This window comes from Ascaphus truei, chromosome 8 (genome assembly GCF_040206685.1).
Source record: "Ascaphus truei isolate aAscTru1 chromosome 8, aAscTru1.hap1, whole genome shotgun sequence".
Lineage (NCBI taxonomy): Eukaryota > Metazoa > Chordata > Amphibia > Anura > Ascaphidae > Ascaphus > Ascaphus truei.
Window position 1 is genome coordinate 53994643 of NC_134490.1, and position 22859 is coordinate 54017501.

A 22859-nucleotide genomic window follows, 5' to 3' on the forward strand; every position below is an offset into this window, starting at 1 on the left:
ACCTCTCTCATCGCACATCTTCTCTGTTGCCAACATGTCTTTGTCTCCTGCTGATCTGTTGGTGCACCTCAGGGCTCTGCTCTGGGGCCTCTCCTCTTCTCTCAATCTACACACTATTATCACTTGGTGACCTCATCAACTGTTTTAGCTTTAGGTATCATCTCTATGCAGATATATGTATTCACTCCTAACCTCACACCAGCAGTCCAGTCCCAAGTCTCTGATTGCCTCCTGGCTAAATCCCCATGGATGGTGCTACTCCAGTGCCTTAAACATAATGTCTAACACTGAGCTTCTATTTCCCCCTAAATCTGGCCTAATGCCCCCTTTTTCCATCACAGCAGATGGTACTACCATCTATCCTGTAGCCAAAGTACGTTGCCTATGTGTGACATTTGACTCCTCCTTTTCCTTCTCCATTCACATTCACGCCATGGCTAAAACTCTACTAATGGCCTCTACTCTTTAATAAAGCGCCATCGGGCGCGAAATGTGTAAGAGTGTTTTTTTATCCTGTTCTAATACATTTTTTAATTGCTTTGTATAACAACCCTTAGTGAATTCTTCAGGTGTGCACCACCATTTTCTTCTTCTTCCTCCATTCACATTCACGCCATGGCTAAAATTTGTCACTTCTTCCCAAGTAACATTGTTAAGATCTGTCCTTTCCCCTGTCAATCTACTGCTAAAACTAATATAAATTAGCTAAATTAACTGCTAAATAATGCATGCTTTTACCCTCTCCCGTCTAGATTATTGTAATATTCTGCTCTGCAACTTTCTCCTTTGCAAACTATCCACAATTCTGCTGCTTGTATAACTTCACTTTCTTCAAGAACAGTCCCTGCTCACCTCTTCCTTAAATCCCTCTCCTGGCTTCCTATCAAGTTTCGGATCACCTGCAAAGTTCTCCCCCTTACCTTACATATTGTTTTTGATCTCTTATGTTCCTGATCGCATCCTTTCCACCCCTTTCACCTCTACTGCAAACTCTCACCTTTTTCCTCACTGCCCCTTACCTGAAGAACTTCCTCACATTCAGTAGACACCGAGCACCTTCTCTCGCCTCCGTTAAGTCAAACCTTAAAACTCACTGTCATGATATCATGAGATATTAGGTATTTTAATGCCGCTGGTGCTTAAGGGGCTAATTAGCTACAGTTTGAAGGTGAAAATACAATATTTGAGATCTGGCATGTAATGAATATGTGGGAGCTTCAAAGGGGCCTGATTGAAGTTGGGTGCTAAAAATACAAAGAGAGGTTTTATGGTATGTTAACACCTTTTGCAGGCCTAGTGGTAAAAACTGATATTTTCTAGAGCTAAGGGCAGTGGCTGGCAGGCGTGGGAATAAAATATGGCCCCTGTGACAACTTTCTATAAACATGTTTTTTTTAGAAATAGCTTCAAAGCATTCTCTGGAGGGGGTATATGGATGGCCATGGGGTGTGGCTAAGAAAGTATCAAACCAAGAGTGACTTTATTAAAAATGAGAATATCCTGTAATGTCATATCCTCTTCCTAATAAGAGTTACAAATCCGTAATCGTGTCACCGTGGGGCACATTTGACATCACACACTGTAGGTCTAGCAGGTACTAAGAGACGTATTAATTTGTCACTTAAATTTAGGATTAAGACGGTCATATTTAATCTTGTTGCGTCCGCCATGAGCGCCTGAATGTATTGATGTGACTCACGTGTGTGTAAGTATAAGTTAAGGAAAGTTATAAATACATTTAGATATTGCAGGGTTTAGGTAAACCGTGATTTTGTAGAAGGGTTTTTACTCTGTCGTAAAACTGTCAATCTCGCAGCCACTTTATGACTGGGGTGGGCTTATGTTGTTGCAATGGGGAAAATTGGACTTAAAGTCTGGGCAAAGATTATGCAAAATCAGATGTCTACAGAGGTATTTGGCACCAAATATGGGATATCTCATCTTCTCTTGCCAGTGACCTCTCTGGGAGAAAACATACATATGGTGATGTATAGCGTTTTCTTTTATGTTATATCTTTTTTATTTCGAGAAACTGTTCTGCATTTTATTTGTAACTGTAAGCTCTTGTGCAGTGCAGTTATTTCTATAATACACAGGGACCTAGGGACCTGGGGCCCTGGCAAATATTAATTTGACATCTTTTGTTTGCATAACTACCCCAGGTGGTGGCAGTGTATAGATATGATTGCAATAGAGTCAGGGGTTAATATTAACTCATCGGAGGTACCTTGCACAGGCAAAAGGTGAGTTTTCTAATGTAGCCATGTGTATTAACCCTGACTGCATATCTAAGTCACGTGCTCACTTGTGTCGTGTTCGTGACAGTGGTATATTGAGACGGATTTAGGGGAGATGCTAACTCATTTGAGGGACCTTTGCGAAGGTGAAGAGTGGGGCAGCTTGCAAGTTGTGTATTAACCCTTGTCCTGTAGAGGAGATATTGTCCATTTGAGGGACCTCTGCGGAGGTGAAAAGTGGGAGTGCTTGCGAGCGTATTAACCCTTGTCCCGTATGCAGGTCACGTTCTGACAGGGGTGCCATACGTGACACGAACCTTTTAAATTAAGCATTTCAATGACAGACTCATGGCTACTGTCCCACAGTCGCTCCTACCAACCAATATGACCAAGTACTGCCACTTATTCCCTCACCTGCTGTCTCTGTAAGGCTCCCAATATATCACTTAAGGCAGCAGTCCAAGCTGCCGTCTCGCCCCCTACCCCCCCTCTTTAACATGTGCATCAATACAATCCACACAATAAGTAATTAGCTAAGTTGCCGATCGACGGTGAAGATTTGGCTCAGGGGTTCAGTAAGTGCTGTCAGTGCAGCAGAAGAGGAACAAAGATGCAAAGTTCTGTGGGGAAGATCATGTGACCAGGCAGTCACTAGATACAATTGGTGCACTGCTAGAAAGAGGGCAGAGCTCAAAAAAGGGTGTGCCAGAGCCTGTTTCAGAAGAGGAAGGGGATATGACTTTGTAAATGATTGCTATAAAAACAAAAAATGCTTGTTACATTATAATACATTAAAAATGTCATTCAGTGGTTTAAAAAAAATGTATTTTCTCATAGTACAGAACTGATTTTTTATATATATACTGTATACACAGTGGTTGACAAATCACCAAAAAATCTACTCGCCACACAAAAAAATCTACTCGCCACCTAGTACCAAACGTGTGCTGCTTGGGCCAATATTTACTCGCCCGGGGGTTAAATCCACTCGCCCGGGGCGAGCAAATGTATAGGTTTGTCGAACACTGTATATACACATACATACATACATACATACACACACACACACACACACACACACAAACAAACTGGACCAAAACTCACTCGCCTCCCGCCCCCCCCCCCCCCCCGACTTACCTGCGGCGGGGTCCTGAATGCTTCTCCCGGTCTTCTGCTATCTTGTCGCCTTTAAAATCATGTTTTTCTCTTGCAGCACTATTCAAAATGGCCGCATGGCATCATATGACACCACGTTGCCGTGGCGTTGGATATTGCTTGATCTGCAGCTGTAACATTTCTGTAACATTTCTGGGGCAGGGATTTCCTTTCCCATTGTCTGATTTTGTTTGTTGCACTTACTGTATTGTCTATTTTGTAAAGGGCTGAGTACACTGTGGGTGCTATATAAAGATATACATACATTTCTGCCAGCAGGTTGTGAGTGTGCTTGGCCAGGTGCTGCGTGGGGATATGGACCCTGCTATCCTGCACTATGTGCTGCTACAGGCTGAGCTGCTGAACTTGTTACCCCTCACAGCACCTTCTCACCTCCACCTCGTCATAGAGCAAAACTACCCATTCCTGGAGGTAACACAGCTTACTTTTAACCCTTCACCCTCATATTTCTTACAACTGCTTCTTCATAGTTATGGTAGTTATGGTAGTACATTGACACTGTGATTATAGTGCAGGCGCACGCGCTACGAACACAAATGTGTGTTCCTCAATGAGGCCACCCATAGTGCGCGCAAGCGTACAGAGCAACCGTGCGAATTTTTAAAAAACAATTAAAAATGTTTTTTTTGCGCGACGGCCGCGTTACGTGAGCGGTTCAGCCAATAAGGGCAAACCAGCCGCGTCCGCCACGCCTCGCGATCGCCTCACAATAGCCTCCAGCCTGGTGCATGTTTCGCGCACGTGACGTCGCGCAGGCACTACAGTATAATCACGGCCTTAGGGGGTCTATGTATCAAAGCAAAAGTGGAGCAATTCTGGAGCAAAAAAGGCACAAGATGTATCAAAGAAACATCCTATTGATTTGAATGGGACTTTTCCTTTGATACATACAGTGCTGTCATTGTGCCCCACTTTACCCTAAATATATAGACCCCTTACTATGCCAACTGGGCCCAGGTCAGCAGGACAAGCTGACTGTTTTCTTGTTACTGTTTTCTCAAAGCATCCTTCAATCTGCAGCCCTTTCCTTCCTATAAGAACAGAATATACATGAGAATGGATAAACCTGCCCTGCAGATCTGGGCTTTGTTAGCAACAAATGACATTTTAGTAAAGATTCCAAGTTTCAGACATCTGCTACTAATGAGTGGGACTTACTGCAGCGAGTGAGGCTTCACAGGCTAGAAGGCAGTAGCGCACTATAACTAGTGTGGGCCCATGTTATGCGATTTCGATCCAGTCCTAGTAATCCTATTACATGTCTGGTTATTCGTTGTCCTCTCTCTATGGACAATGGAGACGTGAAGATACAGAGCTGGAGTAGAATATCATGACATGGAGGTACAGTAGGTTGACAATACTGGATCTGTGCCATGTACTTTGATATATTGATGGTAAAGGACTCACAGTGTATTGCTTTTTTGACATTGTAACACCTGAACAACAAGTCTCTAAGCTAGATCAATAAACTCCATGTTGTGTTCGTTTTGTGAAGGAAACTGAACAAGATAGCTTGGTTCTGGAGTTCACCGCCTATAGCGAGAGGTGCGTGTCCTCTGCCTGTGTTATGGCGTTTATTTTGCACCTGATTCTTCAGCACAATGAGCCCTTTATATTGGAGGTAAGTGTAAAGCATTGTGTGTAAACATAGGTACATCGGGCCAAGCCTCCCCTGAAATCTTCAGAACATCCTTTCCTGCCACATTTTATACAATACAAAATGTGATGTCACATTATATAGCAGAACCTGATGTTACAATAATGCCACTTAATGAATGACCCTTATTACAGCAGTCTTCAGAAGCACCAAAAGTATCTGTTATACTGTAGGTTAGTACTATGCCAAATAAGCTGAGCTGGCAGAAAGCTTGAACAGTCAAACAATCAAGAAACTGGGATCCCCTGTTCTTTAATCAAGAAAGGGTTGTCTTCAGCCACTCTCTATCTTTAAGCCCCAATGTGCTTGTACCGGTTTCTTCTCAACCAATTAAAAAGCTGTATAACGCTGACCCCAATTACAGTGTGAAGACAAGTTGTTGCCATACCTGAAGACTCAAACTGACTTTCTCACCTATGAAGAACTCTCGGTAGCTCTGGATGAATTGGCTCCTGGGAACTGCACGGAAGAAAAACACTCTCTGATCCAGCAGTCTTTAGTGTCACTAAGCAGCACACTAATTCCCATCCAGCATGCAGCACGTATCCTGACACTTATCTCGTAGGGCATACCTTAGCCTCTGCTATTGGAGATGATGTTATGACAGTGTCCCACTTAGGGATAGGATTCACGTGGCACAGGACCACAGCTATTGAAACTAGCATTGGGTATCAAGAAGCTCAGCACAGGCCCTTATTCTGTAAAGTGTGAATAGTGCCAATCTGGCGCTATTTGCACTCTACAGAATAAGAGCCAGTCTCTCACAGCAGCTTTCAGTGTAAGAATTGTGCTAATATTTCAGCTCCAAGACTTGGATGCTGTTTATAAGAGTCATTGAATTGTGAGGGTTGTGTTTGCCTTAATTCTGAACTGCAGAAATAGTAGCATACCTGACGAAGAGCGGTGAAAGACAGAAGAGGAAGGAGCAACTTCACATTGCCATTGCGATGGACAAAGGAAATGCAGGTATTTGTTTGCAGGAAGATAGTCAGGTTTGACCCATTAAAGAACATGATGCAATAAAGAACTTTAGGGATAAACCCAGGTCATCTCAGCACACATTAAAATACGTTCAAAGGGCTGGAAATGTACACAGCACTCTAACATGTCTACGTAGAGAGAAGACATACAGTATATGATAGACTTTTTGACTTCATGCAAATGAATGAATACCATTTTCACTGTATACACGAGTCACACCGTATTTATCTGTATTATTCCTAGCACGTCCTTCTTAACATTCTATAGCCACAACTCATGCCCATCTCAAACAGTGGTAATTAGGAAGCGTATCATCCCTTAATGTAGTGGTTTATTTAATGGCTTTGGATGAGATTAGACCAGGGGTGGCCAACTCCAGTCATCAAGAGCCACCAATAGGTTAGGTTTTAAGAATATCCCTACTTTTAGCACAGGTGGCTCAGTCGTTGACTGGGTCACTCATTGAGCCACCTGTGCTGAAGCAGGGATATCCTTAAAACCTGACCTGTTGGCCACACCTGGATTAGACGGTGCCAGGATCACTAAAAGCCAGCAATTGCAACCATTACTAGTAATATTTGTATTTGTACCAGTGCTGTAAGTAAAATATACTTTAGTTAACGTGATGTGTAAACACCCTCTATGCTGTCGCACTGAAAGAGTATGTGAATTCCACAAAGTAAAACATAGGAATTACGTCAGAACACGATAGAATGGAAGGCATGCAAGTTTCTTACCTTCTTCATAATGGCAACTGAAACTAAAGCTATAGCGTTAACCAAAAGGATCTTAACAAACACAATCATCTAAAGGGGAGATTCACTAATGTCCATTGTGGAGTAACGCACTTGATGTGGCGTTAACTGCCACTGACTTGAATGGATCTGGTGCACTATTCCGCAACGAACCTAAGTGAATCTCACCCTACATGTTGGATTTTTTAAATTAAATGTGACCATTTCTGTACTGATTTGCACAAACTACAATGCCTAGCCACATTTTTATAGACATGATGCAGGAGGAGTTAATTGAGCTCTTGGGAGTCTTGTGAAAATAAACCATTTATCCAGTGGCCACTCATCATAAATTACATATATACATCAAGATATGACTGTAATCATTATTTTCACAGAAAGCAAAAGGACCAAGGGACCCGAATCTATGGCGCACGTCTGTGACCTGAGATTCCTCTCCAACGTATTACATCTTGCCAAGATCACAAGAACATTTACAGACTGAATACACAAAATCATTTCAGTTTCACATCCTACTTCCCACCTGCACATTACAAAGAAAACAATGGCTCATCTTGGTTACGACGTGAAGTCGTCTTCATCATTTGAGATAATTTAAGTCCTGTTCATTTTAATGTAACTTAACTCTTCCCCAATACACAGAAGATGTGCTCACAGTGTATTGAGTAGACGTCTATATATTACCAATGTTCTGTAGGCCTCTGTTTAAGTGATGGGTTTAATATAAAATCTAATATCTACTGCAGCTCTGGACTGTACCATTTCCTCCAGAAGTATGTCACTAAGAGTGAAGAGCAGATAAAGCAAGCAACCATCTCCATCATTTTTTTAACTTGCCATTTGTTTTCTCTTTCTGCAGTTTGATTACACATTTAATTGCGAAATCTCATAATAAATATATGTTGTATGTCCTACTTGGCTTGTCCTATTATGCTACCACTAGCCGGGGTCTTGCTTCAGATGCATAATCTGCGTTATTTATCACTGTACTGTTTAGAGTTACACTTTCAAAATGAGACATTTATCCCCTCACCTCTTCAGGGTTCATGTTGGTTGTGATGAATCGTTGGGTCTTATTAGAATACATATCATGTATTTGCTACCAGGGCCCAATGCTAGATCCTCCCGTCAGCAAGTACAACAGGTTTCCCTTCTGAGGGACGCCTTCAAAAATAAACAAAGAAACGTGCAGCCAGATGTTTCCGAACAGTAAAAAGTTAGCGGTGCAGCCCCCCCACAATTTTTGGGACAAAAAGATAGGCAACCTTGTGACTACGTATATAAGTAACATCCAAAGTGATACAGTTTCCCTGTGAGATTCGTACAGCTGGAATCTTAAACCAGCCTTTAGCTGCCGTCAGTCCAATGGAAATATGATGCAGCCATATTCAGGAGAGTAACAAAAACTAAATTGGAATGAAGTCAAGTTTGGGGTAGCACTGTATGATGTAATGAGTATCCATGAAAGAGAGGGCTGGACAACTCCAGTCCTCAAGGGCCACCAACAGGTCAGGTATTAGGGATATCCCCGCTTCAGCACAGGTGGCTCAGTCATTCTGACTTAGAATGACTGAGCCACCTGTGCTGACGCAGGGATATACCTAATACCTGACCTGTTGGTGGCCATTGAGGACTGAAGTTGGCCATCCGTGGTGTAAAAAGCATCAGAGGCAGAAGATCATGTGAAATGTAACTCTATTTTCTTCCACCCAATCAATCAATGATCACACAGAACAACAATGGTCTATTCTGACTTGGGAAGCTTGGAAATTGTTAACGTGATGTTCCCAGGTAACATCAATACATTGACAGCTATCAAGTGTCCATTGTTGGAAGGTTATCATTCGATAACACAGCTACAGTGGGAGTTAACAATTGTCAACGTTAATGTGTTGATGATTTCAGAGTTTTGCAATTAAACCGCTTAGCGCCTTCCTTCAAATTAAAAACATTCACAGCAGCACGCTATGTTTTATTCATGTATTCATCTTGTATTTGTACCGGTATGAGAAATTATCATGTCTTCAATATCTGGGGAAACAAAAGCTAATTGATTGGGGGAGAGGTTTTTGTACGCGTGTATACGTTCTTGGAAAGAAACGTCATATTGTTCGGCAACAAAGGCTACAGTCTGAATCAGAGTAACAAAAGATGGCTGCAATATTCACATACTCTTACTCACATGCATCACTTCAAACAAAGATCACCAAGCTACGAGATTTATGATTCAGTTGTAAGAACCTGTTGAGGTTGATGATTTATTGCCCCGACTATATGATTTAAGGCTCAGTCATCAGAGGTAATTACAGCACAGATAGCTCTCCATTAGCAGACAGCCGACTTTCATTCTTGGGAACAGCACGAAGGGTTTGGCCGAGAAACTAGTAGCATCTCCTAGGGGCAAAAACCAGCAAAACTTTGAGAACAGGAAACTTTGAGTTGCTGTCTTTTTATGAACTAAAGTTTTATTTTTATTTTAACCTCTTGTTGGACTAGGCGACATCATGCCATTTGAGGTCAAGGCTAATTTCCTCAAATACAACATTAATGGACTTCGACATTGTTTAATTTAATATAGGGTACTGTACAATTATCTGATATACTGGTAATACACAGAGACCTCAACACGTAAGAGGTTATCCTGTACTTAAAATTGAAAACGTATTTGTTGCATGCCAGTAAATAAAAGTGCCTACAGCAGTCTATGGACCTTCTCCACTGCCAAGAAAAAGGATCAGGATGTAGGCTCAATATGCTAACATTGTATTGCAACTTAATGTATTGCGAAAAAAAGCTGCTCAATACTGTGGGATCAGTGCTACTAGGCCGGATGTGGTCAACTCCAGTCCTCAAGGGCCAGCAACAGGTCAAGTTTTTTTTTGTTTCAAATTTTTTTATTAGGCATTGATACAATACACATTATTACAGAAATATCTTGGCCTAATACGGGGTTTATCTTTTTGTCGTTAACGGAGAAAGTCTCAACGCTCCCCCCGACCCTTCTCCTTAGGTCGACAGGGCTAGCGTGAGGGTGGCAACAGAAAGAGAGAGGGGGAAAAAGAGGGGGGGGGGGGAGATTGGTTCCGTCCTCAGTTTCCGGTGTTGGGTTTCTTTCATGTCTCATCTATTGCTTCTTAGGGGTAGGCAAGGTTTAATCTGCTGTTTGGGTCAGCCATGGTTCCCATATTTTATAGAAGGATACCGTTGTCCTTTTCAGAAAGGCTGTTAGCTTCTCCATTACCATTACCTCTTGTATTCTTTTCTTTACTGTTTGCTTAGGGGGGGAGACACCTTCTTCCATGAGGCAGCCACCGCACATCTAGCCGCCGTGAGAATGAAGGAGATTAATTTTCCTATTGCTCGGTCAATGTTCTCTATTCCTTGATTGTGGTACATATGGAAGTTCCTGAGGCTGATTCCCAAATACTTTCCCAGTCCTCTCGGTCTATAACTATATTCAATTCTGCTGCCCAATGAAGCATGTAGTCATGGATGGGAGCGTCTGCCGCCCCCTCCAATTCTGCATAGATTTGTGTTATAAGACCTTGTTGGTGGGCTGTTTCCCTACACAGCCGTTCAAACCCAGTGAAAGGGGGAAATTCCAATGTTGGGGATAGTGTTTGAATAAAGTGTCGAATTTGAAGGTATTTGAAAACGTTCAATCCTACTATTTCATATTTGTTTTGTAATCTTTGATTACTCAGGAACTGCCCTAAGCTCAGGAAGTCGGCAACCGCCCTGATATTTTTAACCGTGAATTGGTCAAATTGCCTGTGCTCACAGCCAGGTGGAAATTTGGGGTTTTTAATAATTGGGATGAGTTGAGATTTAGGGGCCGTGAGCTTGAATTTGAGTTTGCATTTCGTCCAGGTCTCCCATGTGTATCTCATTGGACCTAATTTGAACTTACTATTCTGCATATCTTCCCTGCTCAGTTACCAAAGGCATGCTGGTAGAGAAGGCGTGCCGGCATATTGCGTTTCTATGTCCAGCCAGCAATATTGGCCTGGGTCTGCGTTCCAGACTACTACCTGTCGCAGCTGGGTGGCTTGGTAGTATCTTGTAATATCTGGGACTCCAAGACCCCTCTCCCCCTTGAAGCAAGTAGAACTGCCCTGGCGATCCTGGGTTTTTTACCCTGCCAAATAAAATTAAAAATTAGTTTTTGGATATTCTTCAAATCTGAGCTAGGGATTTGGACCGGGAGAGTCTGGAAGTAATATAACAATCTGGGGAGTATATTCATTTTCACCGAGATCATTCTCCCGATCCATGATATTTGGTACCCTCCCCATTTATCCAGGTCCTGTTTAATTTTCCGAAATTTTCCGAAATAGAGCCGGGTAATTATGTTGATATAGGGATTGGTAGTTCCTTGATATCTTTACTCCCAAATATTTGATACAAGAGGAGCTCCATCGGTAATTAAAATTTAGCTTTAGAAGTTTCACCTCTGGCTCTAGCAGGTTTAGATTCAACGCTTCGGATTTGTCACTATTCATTTTGTATCCTGATATTCTTCCGAAGTCTAGGAGTTCTTTTTGGAGATTGGGAAAGGAGATTTGGGGTTTGGTGAGCGTTAAGATGATATCGTCCGCGAACAGGGATATCTTATATTGCGTGTGTCCAATTTCTATTCCTTGGATGTCTACATTATTTCGAATTGTGGATGCCAGGGGTTCTATAGTTAGTGCAAAGAGGAGAGGGGACAAAGGGCATCCCTGTCTCGTGCCATTTTGATACCAAATCTCTGATTACTGCCCCCTGGTAATTTTACCATTGCTGACCGGTCTTGGTAGAGTCTACGGACCCCTTCTAAGTATGCGTCTTTAAAGCCAAATTTACGCAGTGTGTGGTCTAGAAATAGCCAATCGATTCTATCGAACGCCTTCTCTGCATCTAAGCTTAGGAGTAATGCTATGGTTCCAGTGAGGTGGACATGGTCTATGATATTAATTATCTTACGAGTGTTGTCTGAGGCTTGGCTGCCCGCGACAAATCCTACTTGGTCAATGTTTATAAGTCTCGGTAAGATAGGGTTTAGTCGATTTGCAAGTATTTTGCTATATAGTTTAAGGTCATTGTTGAGAAGGGAGATTGGACGATAGCTTCCACATTGCATCGGGTCTCTACCTTCCTTATGAATGATGGCTAGGTTAGCGAGAGACATTGAGGTGGGGATTGGGTTCCCCGCCATAAAGTGGTTGAACATTTTTAGTAGATGCGTGGATAGTATAGGCAAGAATCTCTTGTAATAGACATTGGTGAAACAGTCAGGGCCAGGGGACTTAGAGAGTTTTAGCTCTTTGACCGCCTCTTCCAGTTCCTCTTTTGAAATCTCAGCGTTGAGATCTGTGTTTTCCTCCTCTGTTAATGTAGGGAGGTGGCAATTGTCTAGGTATTTTTTTTTATAGATTCGGATGCTATTGATTCAGGTCTGCCATTTTTGGATCTTCGGTTATATAGTTCAGTATAATATTTAGTGAACTCTGCTGCTATTTTGTTATCACTATATTGTATCTCACCAGATCTATTCTTGATCGCCGTTATCTGGGATCTCTTTTGTATTCCTCTCAGTCTGCTAGCCAAAAGTTTGTCGGCCTTGTGCAACAGGTCAGGTTTTAAGGATATCCCTGCTTCAGCACAGGAGGCTCAGTTAGAATGACGCGAGGACTGGAGTTGGCAACACTTGTTCCAGACTACTGTTTGTCAGATCTCATATGCTAAACTTGTATTAACCTTTGTATGTATATTAAGGTGTTTGAATAGACATTCATGTTATTGATTCTCCATATTGTTAATACCTTGTAATTTTATGGGCATCGAGTCAGTTGTTAATAAAGACATTCTCATCATGGCATATTGTTAAGACTGCCTTCTTGTTTGTGCAGTCGGCGTGATATCATGATGCATTGTTAATGTGTTGTTCTGATCTGTCATCAAATCGTTATCTAGTAATGATCTGATGACTGAACCAAAACATTATTCCTAAAGATAACTGAACCAAAACATTATTCCTAAAGATAAGGCTCCATGTGATGTGATATTGAAAACAAATGCAGCCATTCGAATACGAGACTGCCCTTTAATGTCTGGGTATTCTTGACTGGACATTTGGTTCCAAAACAGTATTGTTTGTAAGTATTAAACCTTAAGACACAGCTTATAATTGGGAGACAAAGGTTTAATTGGTACAGGGTACAATTCCATTTCTTAAATTTCCTGATTTCCCTACAGTTTAGTACCCAGAAATGTGTATTCTGAACAAATACCAACTAGTGGTACCCCCATCTACAATTATGATTTTAAGATTCACCAGCACTTTGGGGGTTCAATATGCCTCCAACCCCTACCAATCAATCCTATTTGTAACAGTAATTGATATCAATGTTGCAAAGGGGAGAGCACTGTATGCATCATAAAACTGTTTTTACGGTTTTCATTTACAATAATAAAGACTCACGCTAGAACATTTCTTGCTTGATCTGCTCATACCATGCCACTATCCCTTGGTTTTAGTCATATCCTTATAGAATCTTGGCATCTAGTTCCTGCCCTGCTCCCATTAAACTTGTTATTCACAGTTAATTTACAACGTATCATGGCATGTATGCAGTATTACAATTATGCAGACGACCAGTTAAAATAAAACAATAAATCTATGTGTTGACCCTTAAAGCATATGCAAAATCACCCAGAGAGGTGCAGGAAGGGTGGAAAACATCTCTCTCAGCATTTAATGTAGCGTTACTTTCCACTGCTTAAGGCACAGAGAAATGTTATTAACGCTGCATATGATTTGCACGAAAGGGACAATAGCTCATCTGCTTTACATATGCATTTGATAGTGCAGTAAATTTGATTCCAGCCTCATGGAATTTCTATCTGGAATTAGGGTAACGCTAATCTGAATTGCAACATCCCCTCCGTTGTATTTTTACAGTAAATGTTTGCAATCTTGGATGGGTGTGTTTCACTCAGGTTACATGTCCTAGTCGGACAGCCAATCAGACCACTTGGCTGTGTGAAAACGGGGTGTTCGGTACGAGACGTGTGTTGGTGTACAGGGTGCACGATCCATCCCCCAGGCTTGAAAAAAAAAAAGTGGCTCCTGCCATGATTTAGCATTAAAAGTTGCACACATTTCAAATTAGTCACCTGAACCAAGCGCATGTTAAAAAATGTATTTAAAAAAAATACAAGTCACAGCTATCTTGGTTTTTCCAACAATTTATTGTGCCCAATGACGCACATTTCTGTGCAAGCACTGTATGCACCATCATATTTACATTCTTCCGCCATGTTGTTACATTTCTTGAATTAGTTTAAAACTGCGCGCCCTCCGTGCTTCAGCTTTACAACTGGGCCTAGTACTGCATGTCTACCATACGAATAAGCTGTGATAGTTCATATAACGATACACAGAGGATAGCATCCATTTCTGTACAGGGCTATATACTATGCCTGCCATGTAATTAGATGGATGTTGCAAGGCTAGCTGCCTCTACATCAGGATCCTCAAAGGCTACCAACAGGTCAGGTATTCAGGATCTCCGCTTCAGCACAGGTGGCCCAGTCCACCTGTGCTGTAGCCTGACCTGCCTTTGGTAGCCCTTGAGGACTAGAGTTGGCTACCCCTGCTCTACATGCTGTACCTGGCAGTGCTGTGAATGTGCATGGCCTTTGACTAATGGACATTTGTGAAGCCATAATTCTTCAATGGAGAGACCTTGTTGCCTTTTAACCCTCTCCCACAATTGTTGAATAGCATAAACCTGTCCACAAAAAGGATACATTGGAATCACACGGACAGAATCAATCATATCTGTCAGCAATATCTGCCTTTAGAAAAAACGAGTGTGTACTACAGAATCAGACTGATGGCATTAACACACAAATACATCACTACGTTGCAGACACACTGAACAACAGAGGTAGATGTGACATGGATCTTGGATGTGGTTTGTCTGGCAGGTTGTTACATGTATCGGCAGGTTGTTACATGTACCCCATGTTGCTCTTTGTTTCCCATCTTTTCTTGGCTTCAAATCTGAAAATTGCAAAATAGCAATGAATTTGGATACACATCTATTCCAAACTAATGCAATCACATTTTTCAATTGAGATGTGCAGTGAGGGTCATATCACATCAAAGGTGAGCTAGGAAGCAATATTGTTTAGGGCTAGACATAAATGTCACAATGTTACAGCATCCACTCGTAACAAACAAGCAAGATACAACACACTAAACAGTGCTCGGAAGTCACACCGGTTACAGAGTGCATCAGCCTCCTTGTGCCGCAGTAGCGGCATTCACTAAAGGGTTAATGTCTCCGAGGACAATTTTGTCACATTCCCAAAATACCAGAGTGTGTAAAACCCTTTCACATATTTAAAAGTAAATCTGTCATGTGTGCGGAAAAGGAAGGCAGTCTAGGCTACTCTTAAAGTAGCAATGATAATGTTTTATTAGTGTCTAACTTGTTTTCCCATGTCTATGCGTCTCACCCCCAAGCGAGATTGTTGTTCTTCTGTTGACTTTCTTGGGAGGCCTCCTGCTCTTCTTTGGCTTTCAAATATTTGTGGCACGACACCGCTTTGGTAATCTTCACAGCCATCTAAAAAAAATAAAAGCAGTTACAACTATCAGTCACGCAATGAACATCAGTGAGGTTTAAGCACAGTAGGGATGTCAAACATTTGTATCTTGGGGTTTCAGCAGCTTTTAACAAACATGTTCCTCCCTGCAAACAGGATGGGCTTTAATATATGGAATTTTTGCAGAGCCCTTTCGCATGCAAAACAAACTGAGATAAAGTCAACAATCTTGCTGCCCATGCCGTTTACCACATGATCCATTCCTTTGACACTTTTGGACCCAGTACAACGTTTAAAAAAAAAAATGACAAGGATGGTGTGCACCAAAAGAGACCATGTTATCCGCAACATACGAATGTATGAGAATCTCCACTGGGCTCCCTGCCATACCATATTTCAGGAAAGGCAGATGCTTTATTTCCAAACAGACTCATATTTAAATTGAATATACTGTATAATAATAATAATCATTTATATAGTGCTTTCCTCCCAATGGGACTCAAAGCGCTTCGCAGTTACAAAAAGGGAAAAGGAAGAAAATATTTAACGTTATAAACGAGACTAAACACAAGGAAAGATACATTACAGAATGAGACGGTACTGTAGCTATTAAATGCCTGACAGGTTGTGGATCAGTAATTAAATGCCTGGGTAAGCAGTTAGGTCTGGATCCTGTTTTATAGATTCCCAGAGAGGGGTCTTCTCGCACTGTACGAGGCAGAATGTTCCAAAGAGTGGGAGCAGCGTGGCTAAAAGCTCGGGCCCCAAAGGAAGTCACAGAGATTCTGGGAACTGTTAGGAGATATTCATCTGCAGATTGAGTGTCTCACTGATTTCTAAGGACAACCTACATGCATATGGGAGCACTTCTTTGTGTATTCAGTAGATATTGCAGGCAAGTTTGTTTAAAAATATATAAATAAATCCACCTGGAGCTGGATATTAAATCCAAACACTGAGTCCTTAGAACCCACTCCAGTCAGTGTGTAGGGTGAGTAGAGACTCTCAGATTGTGAGTAGTTTCTAGTTGATTGAGAAATGCAGTAAAATAAACTGTGCATTATAAATAGAACCACATTGTTTTTTTCCCCCTGTGTGTCGAGCCAATGCGTATATAACTGTTAGTATATAACGGAATAAATATATATGAATGACACAGTATAAATGTTTGTGATCAGATATAATTTATTTCCCTGTTCTGGGAAAGCGAACTGAAAAATATAGCTGGTGCATCACTGTAACTGAACAGAATAGCTGTTCTATAAAGAGGTCACCCTACCTCTACACGGAAGATAGGAAAGTATGTGTGTGTATATATACGTACGTACGTATATATACACACACATCTATACACACATATATACACACACATCTATAAAGAGGTCACCCTACCTCTACACGGAAGATAGGAAAGTATGTACATACATACATACACATCTATACACACATATATACACACACATCTATAAAGAGGTCACCCTACCTCTACACGGAAGATAGGAAAGTACATACATACATACATACATACATACATACATACATATATATATATATATACATACACAAAGCCTGCCAGGGAGTTATAAACCTGTCTGATTATAAACTCTCTAAACCTGGGATCTCTGTTCTCTCCAAGGGGCTAACATTCTGTCCCACTACCAAACTGGATCAAATCCAATTATTCTCAGACCTAGAAGAATTCTTCAGGAGACTACGACTGAAAGAATACTTCCACAAAAAATAGAGCACCCCCATAATGACAGAGAACAACAACAAGAAGAAGAACACGTACTTCACACCACCAACAGGACGCAACATCATACTTGACAGCTACATACAGAGCTTAAGATCACAAGTTTCCTTACTAGCATCAACACAGCAGAAAAAAACTATGTACAACCTATCCCCATGGAGAGATCTGCTATCAAGGAACTGCGCAACAACCACAACATCACCATCAAACCAGCAGATAAAGGAGGTGCAGTGGTGCTTATGAACACAAATAAATACATAGAAGAAGGCAATAGACAACTCACAGACAACACCTACTACAAGAAACTCACGCATGATCCAACCCAGGAATATACAAAGCAACTGATGAATTTCATTCAAACATTCCCTAACCACCTGCAACCACAATTGAAGCAACTAATACCTGACAACCCAGGAGTTGGGATCTTCTACATGCTTCCCAAAATCCACAAACCAGGAAACCCCGGCAGACCAATTATAACAGGTATGGATACACTCACGGAACAAATATCAGGCTTAGTGGAGAATATCCTCAAACCTTTAGTCAGAAGCACCAACAGCTTCATACAAGATACCACAGATTTTCTCAATAATCTTAACAACATCAACCAACTACCATCCAACACACTGCTAGTTACCATGGATGTAGAATCCCTTTACAGCAACATCCCCCACAAGGATGGTATTGAGGCATGCCTGCATTTCCTTACAACATCTCCCCTGGATCAGAAATACAGCGCTGATGTAATTACCAAACTGATAGAATACATCCTCACACACAACTACTTCAGCTTCAACAAGGAAATGTACCTACAACTAATGGGGACTGCAATGGGTACCAAGATGGCACCGCAATATGCCAATTTTTTCATGGCAAATCTTGAACAAAGATTCCTAACTACATGCCTCCACAAACCCTACAAATACTATAGATACATTGATGACCTGTTTATAATATGGACAGAGGGTGAAGAAAACCTAAAACAATTCCACGAGTCCCTGAACTCATTCCATCCATCTATTAAACTCAAAATGGATTATTCGGCAAACCTAGTAAACTTTCTAGATACTACAGTAACACTGAAAGATGGCAAACTACACACATCTGTATACAAGAAACCAACTGACAGATGCAGTTACCTCCACAACTCCAGCTTCCAGCCCACTCATACAAAACAAGGTATACACAGCCAGGCTATAAGATACCACTGCATATGCTCTGACACTGAAGACAGAAACAGGCATCTCACAACCCTGCCCGAATCGTTCAGACAGAAGGGATACAAACCAAAGACCATTGCCAAAAATATTACATCTGCAATAAAAGCCCCACGAGAGCACCTGCTACAATACAGACAGAAAGAACCTACCACACGCATACCACTAGAGACCACATACAACCCTACCCTAGCGGGTATACGAAAAATAATCAAAGATCTGCAACCCATGCTGACAGAGGATGCGACATTAAAAGAAATCTTTTCCAAACCTCCCATTCTTGCATTCCAGCAACCACCAAACCTCAACCAGAAATTAGTCAGCAGAAAACTTCACAACGATTTTAAAGACATGGATAATGGCACAAAACCGTGCAGCAACAAACGCTGCAAACATATTTGCCAAGATCCCACAGCCAGTCACAACCATAGAACATTCAATGTTAAAGGATCATACAGCTGCACATCCAGGAATATAGTGTATATGATTCAATGCAACAAATGTGACCAAGGTTGCTACATTGGGGAAACCAGCCAGAAACTACGAGGAAGAATGAATATGCACAGACACTCTATATTCCATAGAAGGAAGGAAGATACTGCTTGTCACGGTAGCTTATGACAAGATATAATGAACACCAAATATCTAGGTTGAACTGAACGAGGCTTAGATATAATAAAATATATTTATTCCTTAAAAAAGGTGAACACAGCAACATAGTACAATTAACAGGCAAGAAGGTAACACTTACTTAGGGTTCGGGGGTGGAGAAGTATCAGCTAGCAATTCTCCAGCAATCCGGTGACATTCCAGGTGGAATCAGAAGCACAACTAAAAACTGTAGGGTTGACACAGTTTATATACCTGTGTAACCCTATTCTTAACATTGAATACAGACTATTGGTGAACAATTATCTGTATCCAATCCCTAACGTGGAGACACAGATTAACCCATGCCCCCTAGCTAGTTAGCCCATGTGTACTGGGACTCTGAGGGTCTTATTTTTGTAGCCTCATAATTAAATCAGGGGCAACGACCAGTCTACCAAATGAAGTATCTGAAAGGATCTTCATTGTTTGTAGGTGTAGACATAACACTTACAAACCACTCCAGTTTGATGATTCTCCACCCTCAAGTAACAATTAGAGTGGCAGAGTCTGTTGATTAGTACTGGGTCTGTGGATTAGTACTTAGTGTAAACAATCAGGCAGTTAACTTTTGATCACAGTGCTTAGGCTCAATCAGCCGGCTGCCCTTCATGACCTATTAGCATAGCAGATGGGGTCTGCATTTTCAGAACAGATCCAAAATACCATACATATACACTTTGTTGAACAAAAAATTGTAAACTAGCGCTAAAGTGTAAAACACAGTGTGATAATATAAAATGACTTATAATAAAGGTTGGCTGCCCGGTGATACTGCCAGTACTAACAGAAAAACACAAAAATATAGAAAAAACCTGGCGCCAAATTGTCAGTGGAATGTCCTGTACTCCTCAAGGGATCCGCACACTTGCTCGACAGACCATGCAAAGAGAAAAACACAAACAAACAAAAATCATAGCGCAACACTGTAGGGTAAGCAGTACTGCACTAATACACACAAACAATTAAGAGTCCTAGCGACAATTAAAAAACTATTTATTAAAAGGAACTATGCCAAATCAGGCATTGGCAAATACAAAGAACCGCAGGTCATCTGGGACACAAAAATTGGAGCCCTACTTACAGACAGCAAGGCTTTAACTCGCATTGGTAGGAACAAGTCCTAAATTCAGATGGTCTCCCTGTCGGGTGATGTCTCTGCTCCGTTGCGGCTCAAGCTCCAAACCGTCCCTACGACGATAGCCGGAACAGCTCTGGCCGTGGAGGCTGGTGTGCGGGGTCCACAGCTCTGCACCGCGTGTAGACACACGCCTCACTTCCTCCTCCGGAACAAACGGGAAATCATTGCGCGCCCGCGCGCGATAGTACCCGTGGCCTTAAAGGGACAGTTGGCAAGCTGAAGGGATAGCTGGGCTCCAATGTTCAAATGTTCAAATGACCATAAACATCCAAAGCCAGATCAACAGTGGCAATGCCACTAGCCCTACGCTTTTCGTAGATGTCACTCTACTTCCTCAGGGGCTGAAAACAATGATACTGGTTTGTACTGGGGTGACACACTAATAAACCCTAGCCAGTTAAAATTAATTGATCATTTAAAATTAAAACAGCCTGTATGTCATTAGTACCAATTCACTACATGGACTCTTAAACATACATAACATAAAAACAACATTACCAACAATGTCAAAATATATACACCCAAACGTCGTATACATATAAGACAGACCAACAGTGATAAAAAAATATTCAAACTCTCCCAATGGATATATTTGATTATTGCACAGATTCCCTTTATTCTTAATTTATAGGACATAGCAGGTGTTGCACCAGTCATGCCACAGTTAGCTAGAAATAACTAATTCTCTTACATCTGATATTGCCAGACCAATCTATTTACCTAAAAAAGAACCTAGTTCAAAATCAATATTGAGACCATTTGGCGGCAGGGTCTTCAGTTCGTAAATCCAAAAGGCCTCACGTCTATTAATATGTTTAATAATGTCCCCACCTCTCCAGTCTGGAGTGCATAGCTCAATAGGTTGGCAAACCAGGCCCTTTGGGTCTCTATCGTGATGTAACAAAAAATGGTGGGACACACTGTGCGTTGTTAGACCTTTCTTTATATTATAGATGTGTTCATACATACGTCTTTGAAAGGTTCTGCCTGTGCGTCCCACATATTGCAAGCCACATGGGCATTGCAACACATAAATTACAAATTGTGATTTGCATGTGATGTGTGACATAATCTTGTACACTTTATCAGTAACATTAGATTTAAACTCAATGCTACACCGACTATATTTACAGGCTATACACTTTTTGCATGGTTTGAACCCATTAGGACCCTTGGTACTTCCCATTTTATCCTTCCCTTGATATAAAGGACAACTGGGTGCCAGTTTGTTTTTAAAGTTATTTGCTTTCTTAAAGATAATGGAAGGTTTTGGAGTTAATGCCTGTGATAGTGTAGCGTCCTGTAGCAAAATTGGCCAGTGCTTGGCAAAAATATTTCTTATTCTAGGGGCCATAGCATTATATTGTGTAATAAAAGAGATGTTATTCTTTCCTTGGTCCAACCCTTTATCTTTATATTGAAGGAGCTTATTCCTGTCCATACTACGGACTTGTGATATTGTACTTTCAAGTTCTTCTATAGGATAATTCCTTTCAAGAAACTTTCCCTTAAGTTCTTCCGCCTGTACCGCAAAAGACTCTAATTCTGAGCAATTGCGCCTCAGGCGGATGAACTGCCCTTTGGGGATGTTCCTAATCCATTGCGGATTGTGATGACTGTTAGCCATAACATAATTGTTGGCCTGTACAGGTTTAAAATACGTTTGAGTGTGTATTTGGTCATCAGTGATGCTGATATTAAGGTCCAGAAAATTAATGGTATTCTTATCATATTGGCAAACAAATCTCAAATTCCGTTCGTTCGCATTAAGGTATAAAATAAATTTATCTAATAGCTCTAAATCCCCATCCCAAATGAAAATAACATCATCAATGTAGCGCCGCCAGAGCACGAGGTTGGCACCAAATGGGCAGTTCCAAATAACCTCCTTCTCCCATTGCCCCATAAAAATGTTCGCATAACTTGGTGCAAACCTTGTGCCCATAGCGGCGCCACATATCTGCAAATAATACTGTAAATTAAAACAAAAGTAATTGTGGGTGAGTATAAACTTAATCCCATCCATCAAAAAGGCCTTGAGTGCAGTAGTCATAGTACTATCCTCCTCAAAGGCTGCTCTTATAACCTCACACCCCAAATGGTGGTCTATAATGGTATAGAGGGATGTGACATCTCCTGTTACCCATACATAACTGGATTTCCAATCGATCTCACGCAGTTTTGCAAATTCGTTTGTTCCGGAGGAGGAAGTGAGGCGTGTGTCTACACGCGGTGCAGAGCTGTGGACCCCGCACACCAGCCTCCACGGCCGGAGCTGTTCCGGCTATCGTCGTAGGGACGGTTTGGAGCTTGAGCCGCAACGGAGCAGAGACATCACCCGGCAGGGGAGACCATCTGAATTTAGGACTTGTTCCTACCAATGCGAGTTAAAGCCTTGCTGTCTGTAAGTAGGGCTCCAATTTTTGTGTCCCAGATGACCTGCGGTTCTTTGTATTTGCCAATGCCTGATTTGGCATAGTTCCTTTTAATAAATAGTTTTTTAATTGTCGCTAGGACTCTTAATTGTTTGTGTGTATTAGTGCGGTACTGCTTACCCTACAGTGTTGCGCTATGATTTTTGTTTGTTTGTGTTTTTCTCTTTGCATGGTCTGTCGAGCAAGTGTGCGGATCCCTTGAGGAGTACAGGACATTCCACTGACAATTTGGCGCCAGGTTTTTTCTATATTTATACATAT

The 22859-nt window shown here is 41.4% G+C and overlaps 2 protein-coding genes across 7 annotated transcripts in view; one reads left to right on the top strand and one right to left on the bottom strand.

Annotated features, from left to right (window-relative positions):
* LOC142501730 (uncharacterized) overlaps positions 1-7720 on the top strand; it is a 74406-nt gene extending 66686 nt beyond the window's left edge. For 3 of the 6 annotated variants that reach the window (XM_075612019.1, XM_075612023.1, XM_075612024.1), the window contains 5 exons: positions 3669-3824; positions 4909-5034; positions 5435-5612; positions 5947-6036; positions 7184-7720. In XM_075612019.1, the coding sequence (XP_075468134.1) occupies positions 3669-3824; positions 4909-5034; positions 5435-5612; positions 5947-6036; positions 7184-7290 (657 nt within the window). In that variant the 3' untranslated portion in view covers positions 7291-7720. The remainder of the gene's footprint in view (positions 1-3668; positions 3825-4908; positions 5035-5434; positions 5613-5946; positions 6037-7183) is intronic. The other 3 variants (XM_075612020.1, XM_075612021.1, XM_075612022.1) reach the window with 2 other exon arrangements.
* Positions 7721-14020: 6300 nt separating this feature from the next.
* FAM204A (family with sequence similarity 204 member A) overlaps positions 14021-22859 on the bottom strand; it is a 33010-nt gene continuing 24171 nt past the window's right edge. Inside the window, exons 6-7 of the mRNA XM_075612025.1 lie at positions 15315-15424; positions 14021-14856 (exon numbers count right to left, since the gene is read on the bottom strand). Of these exons, the coding sequence (XP_075468140.1) occupies positions 14805-14856; positions 15315-15424 (162 nt within the window). The 3' untranslated portion in view covers positions 14021-14804. The remainder of the gene's footprint in view (positions 14857-15314; positions 15425-22859) is intronic.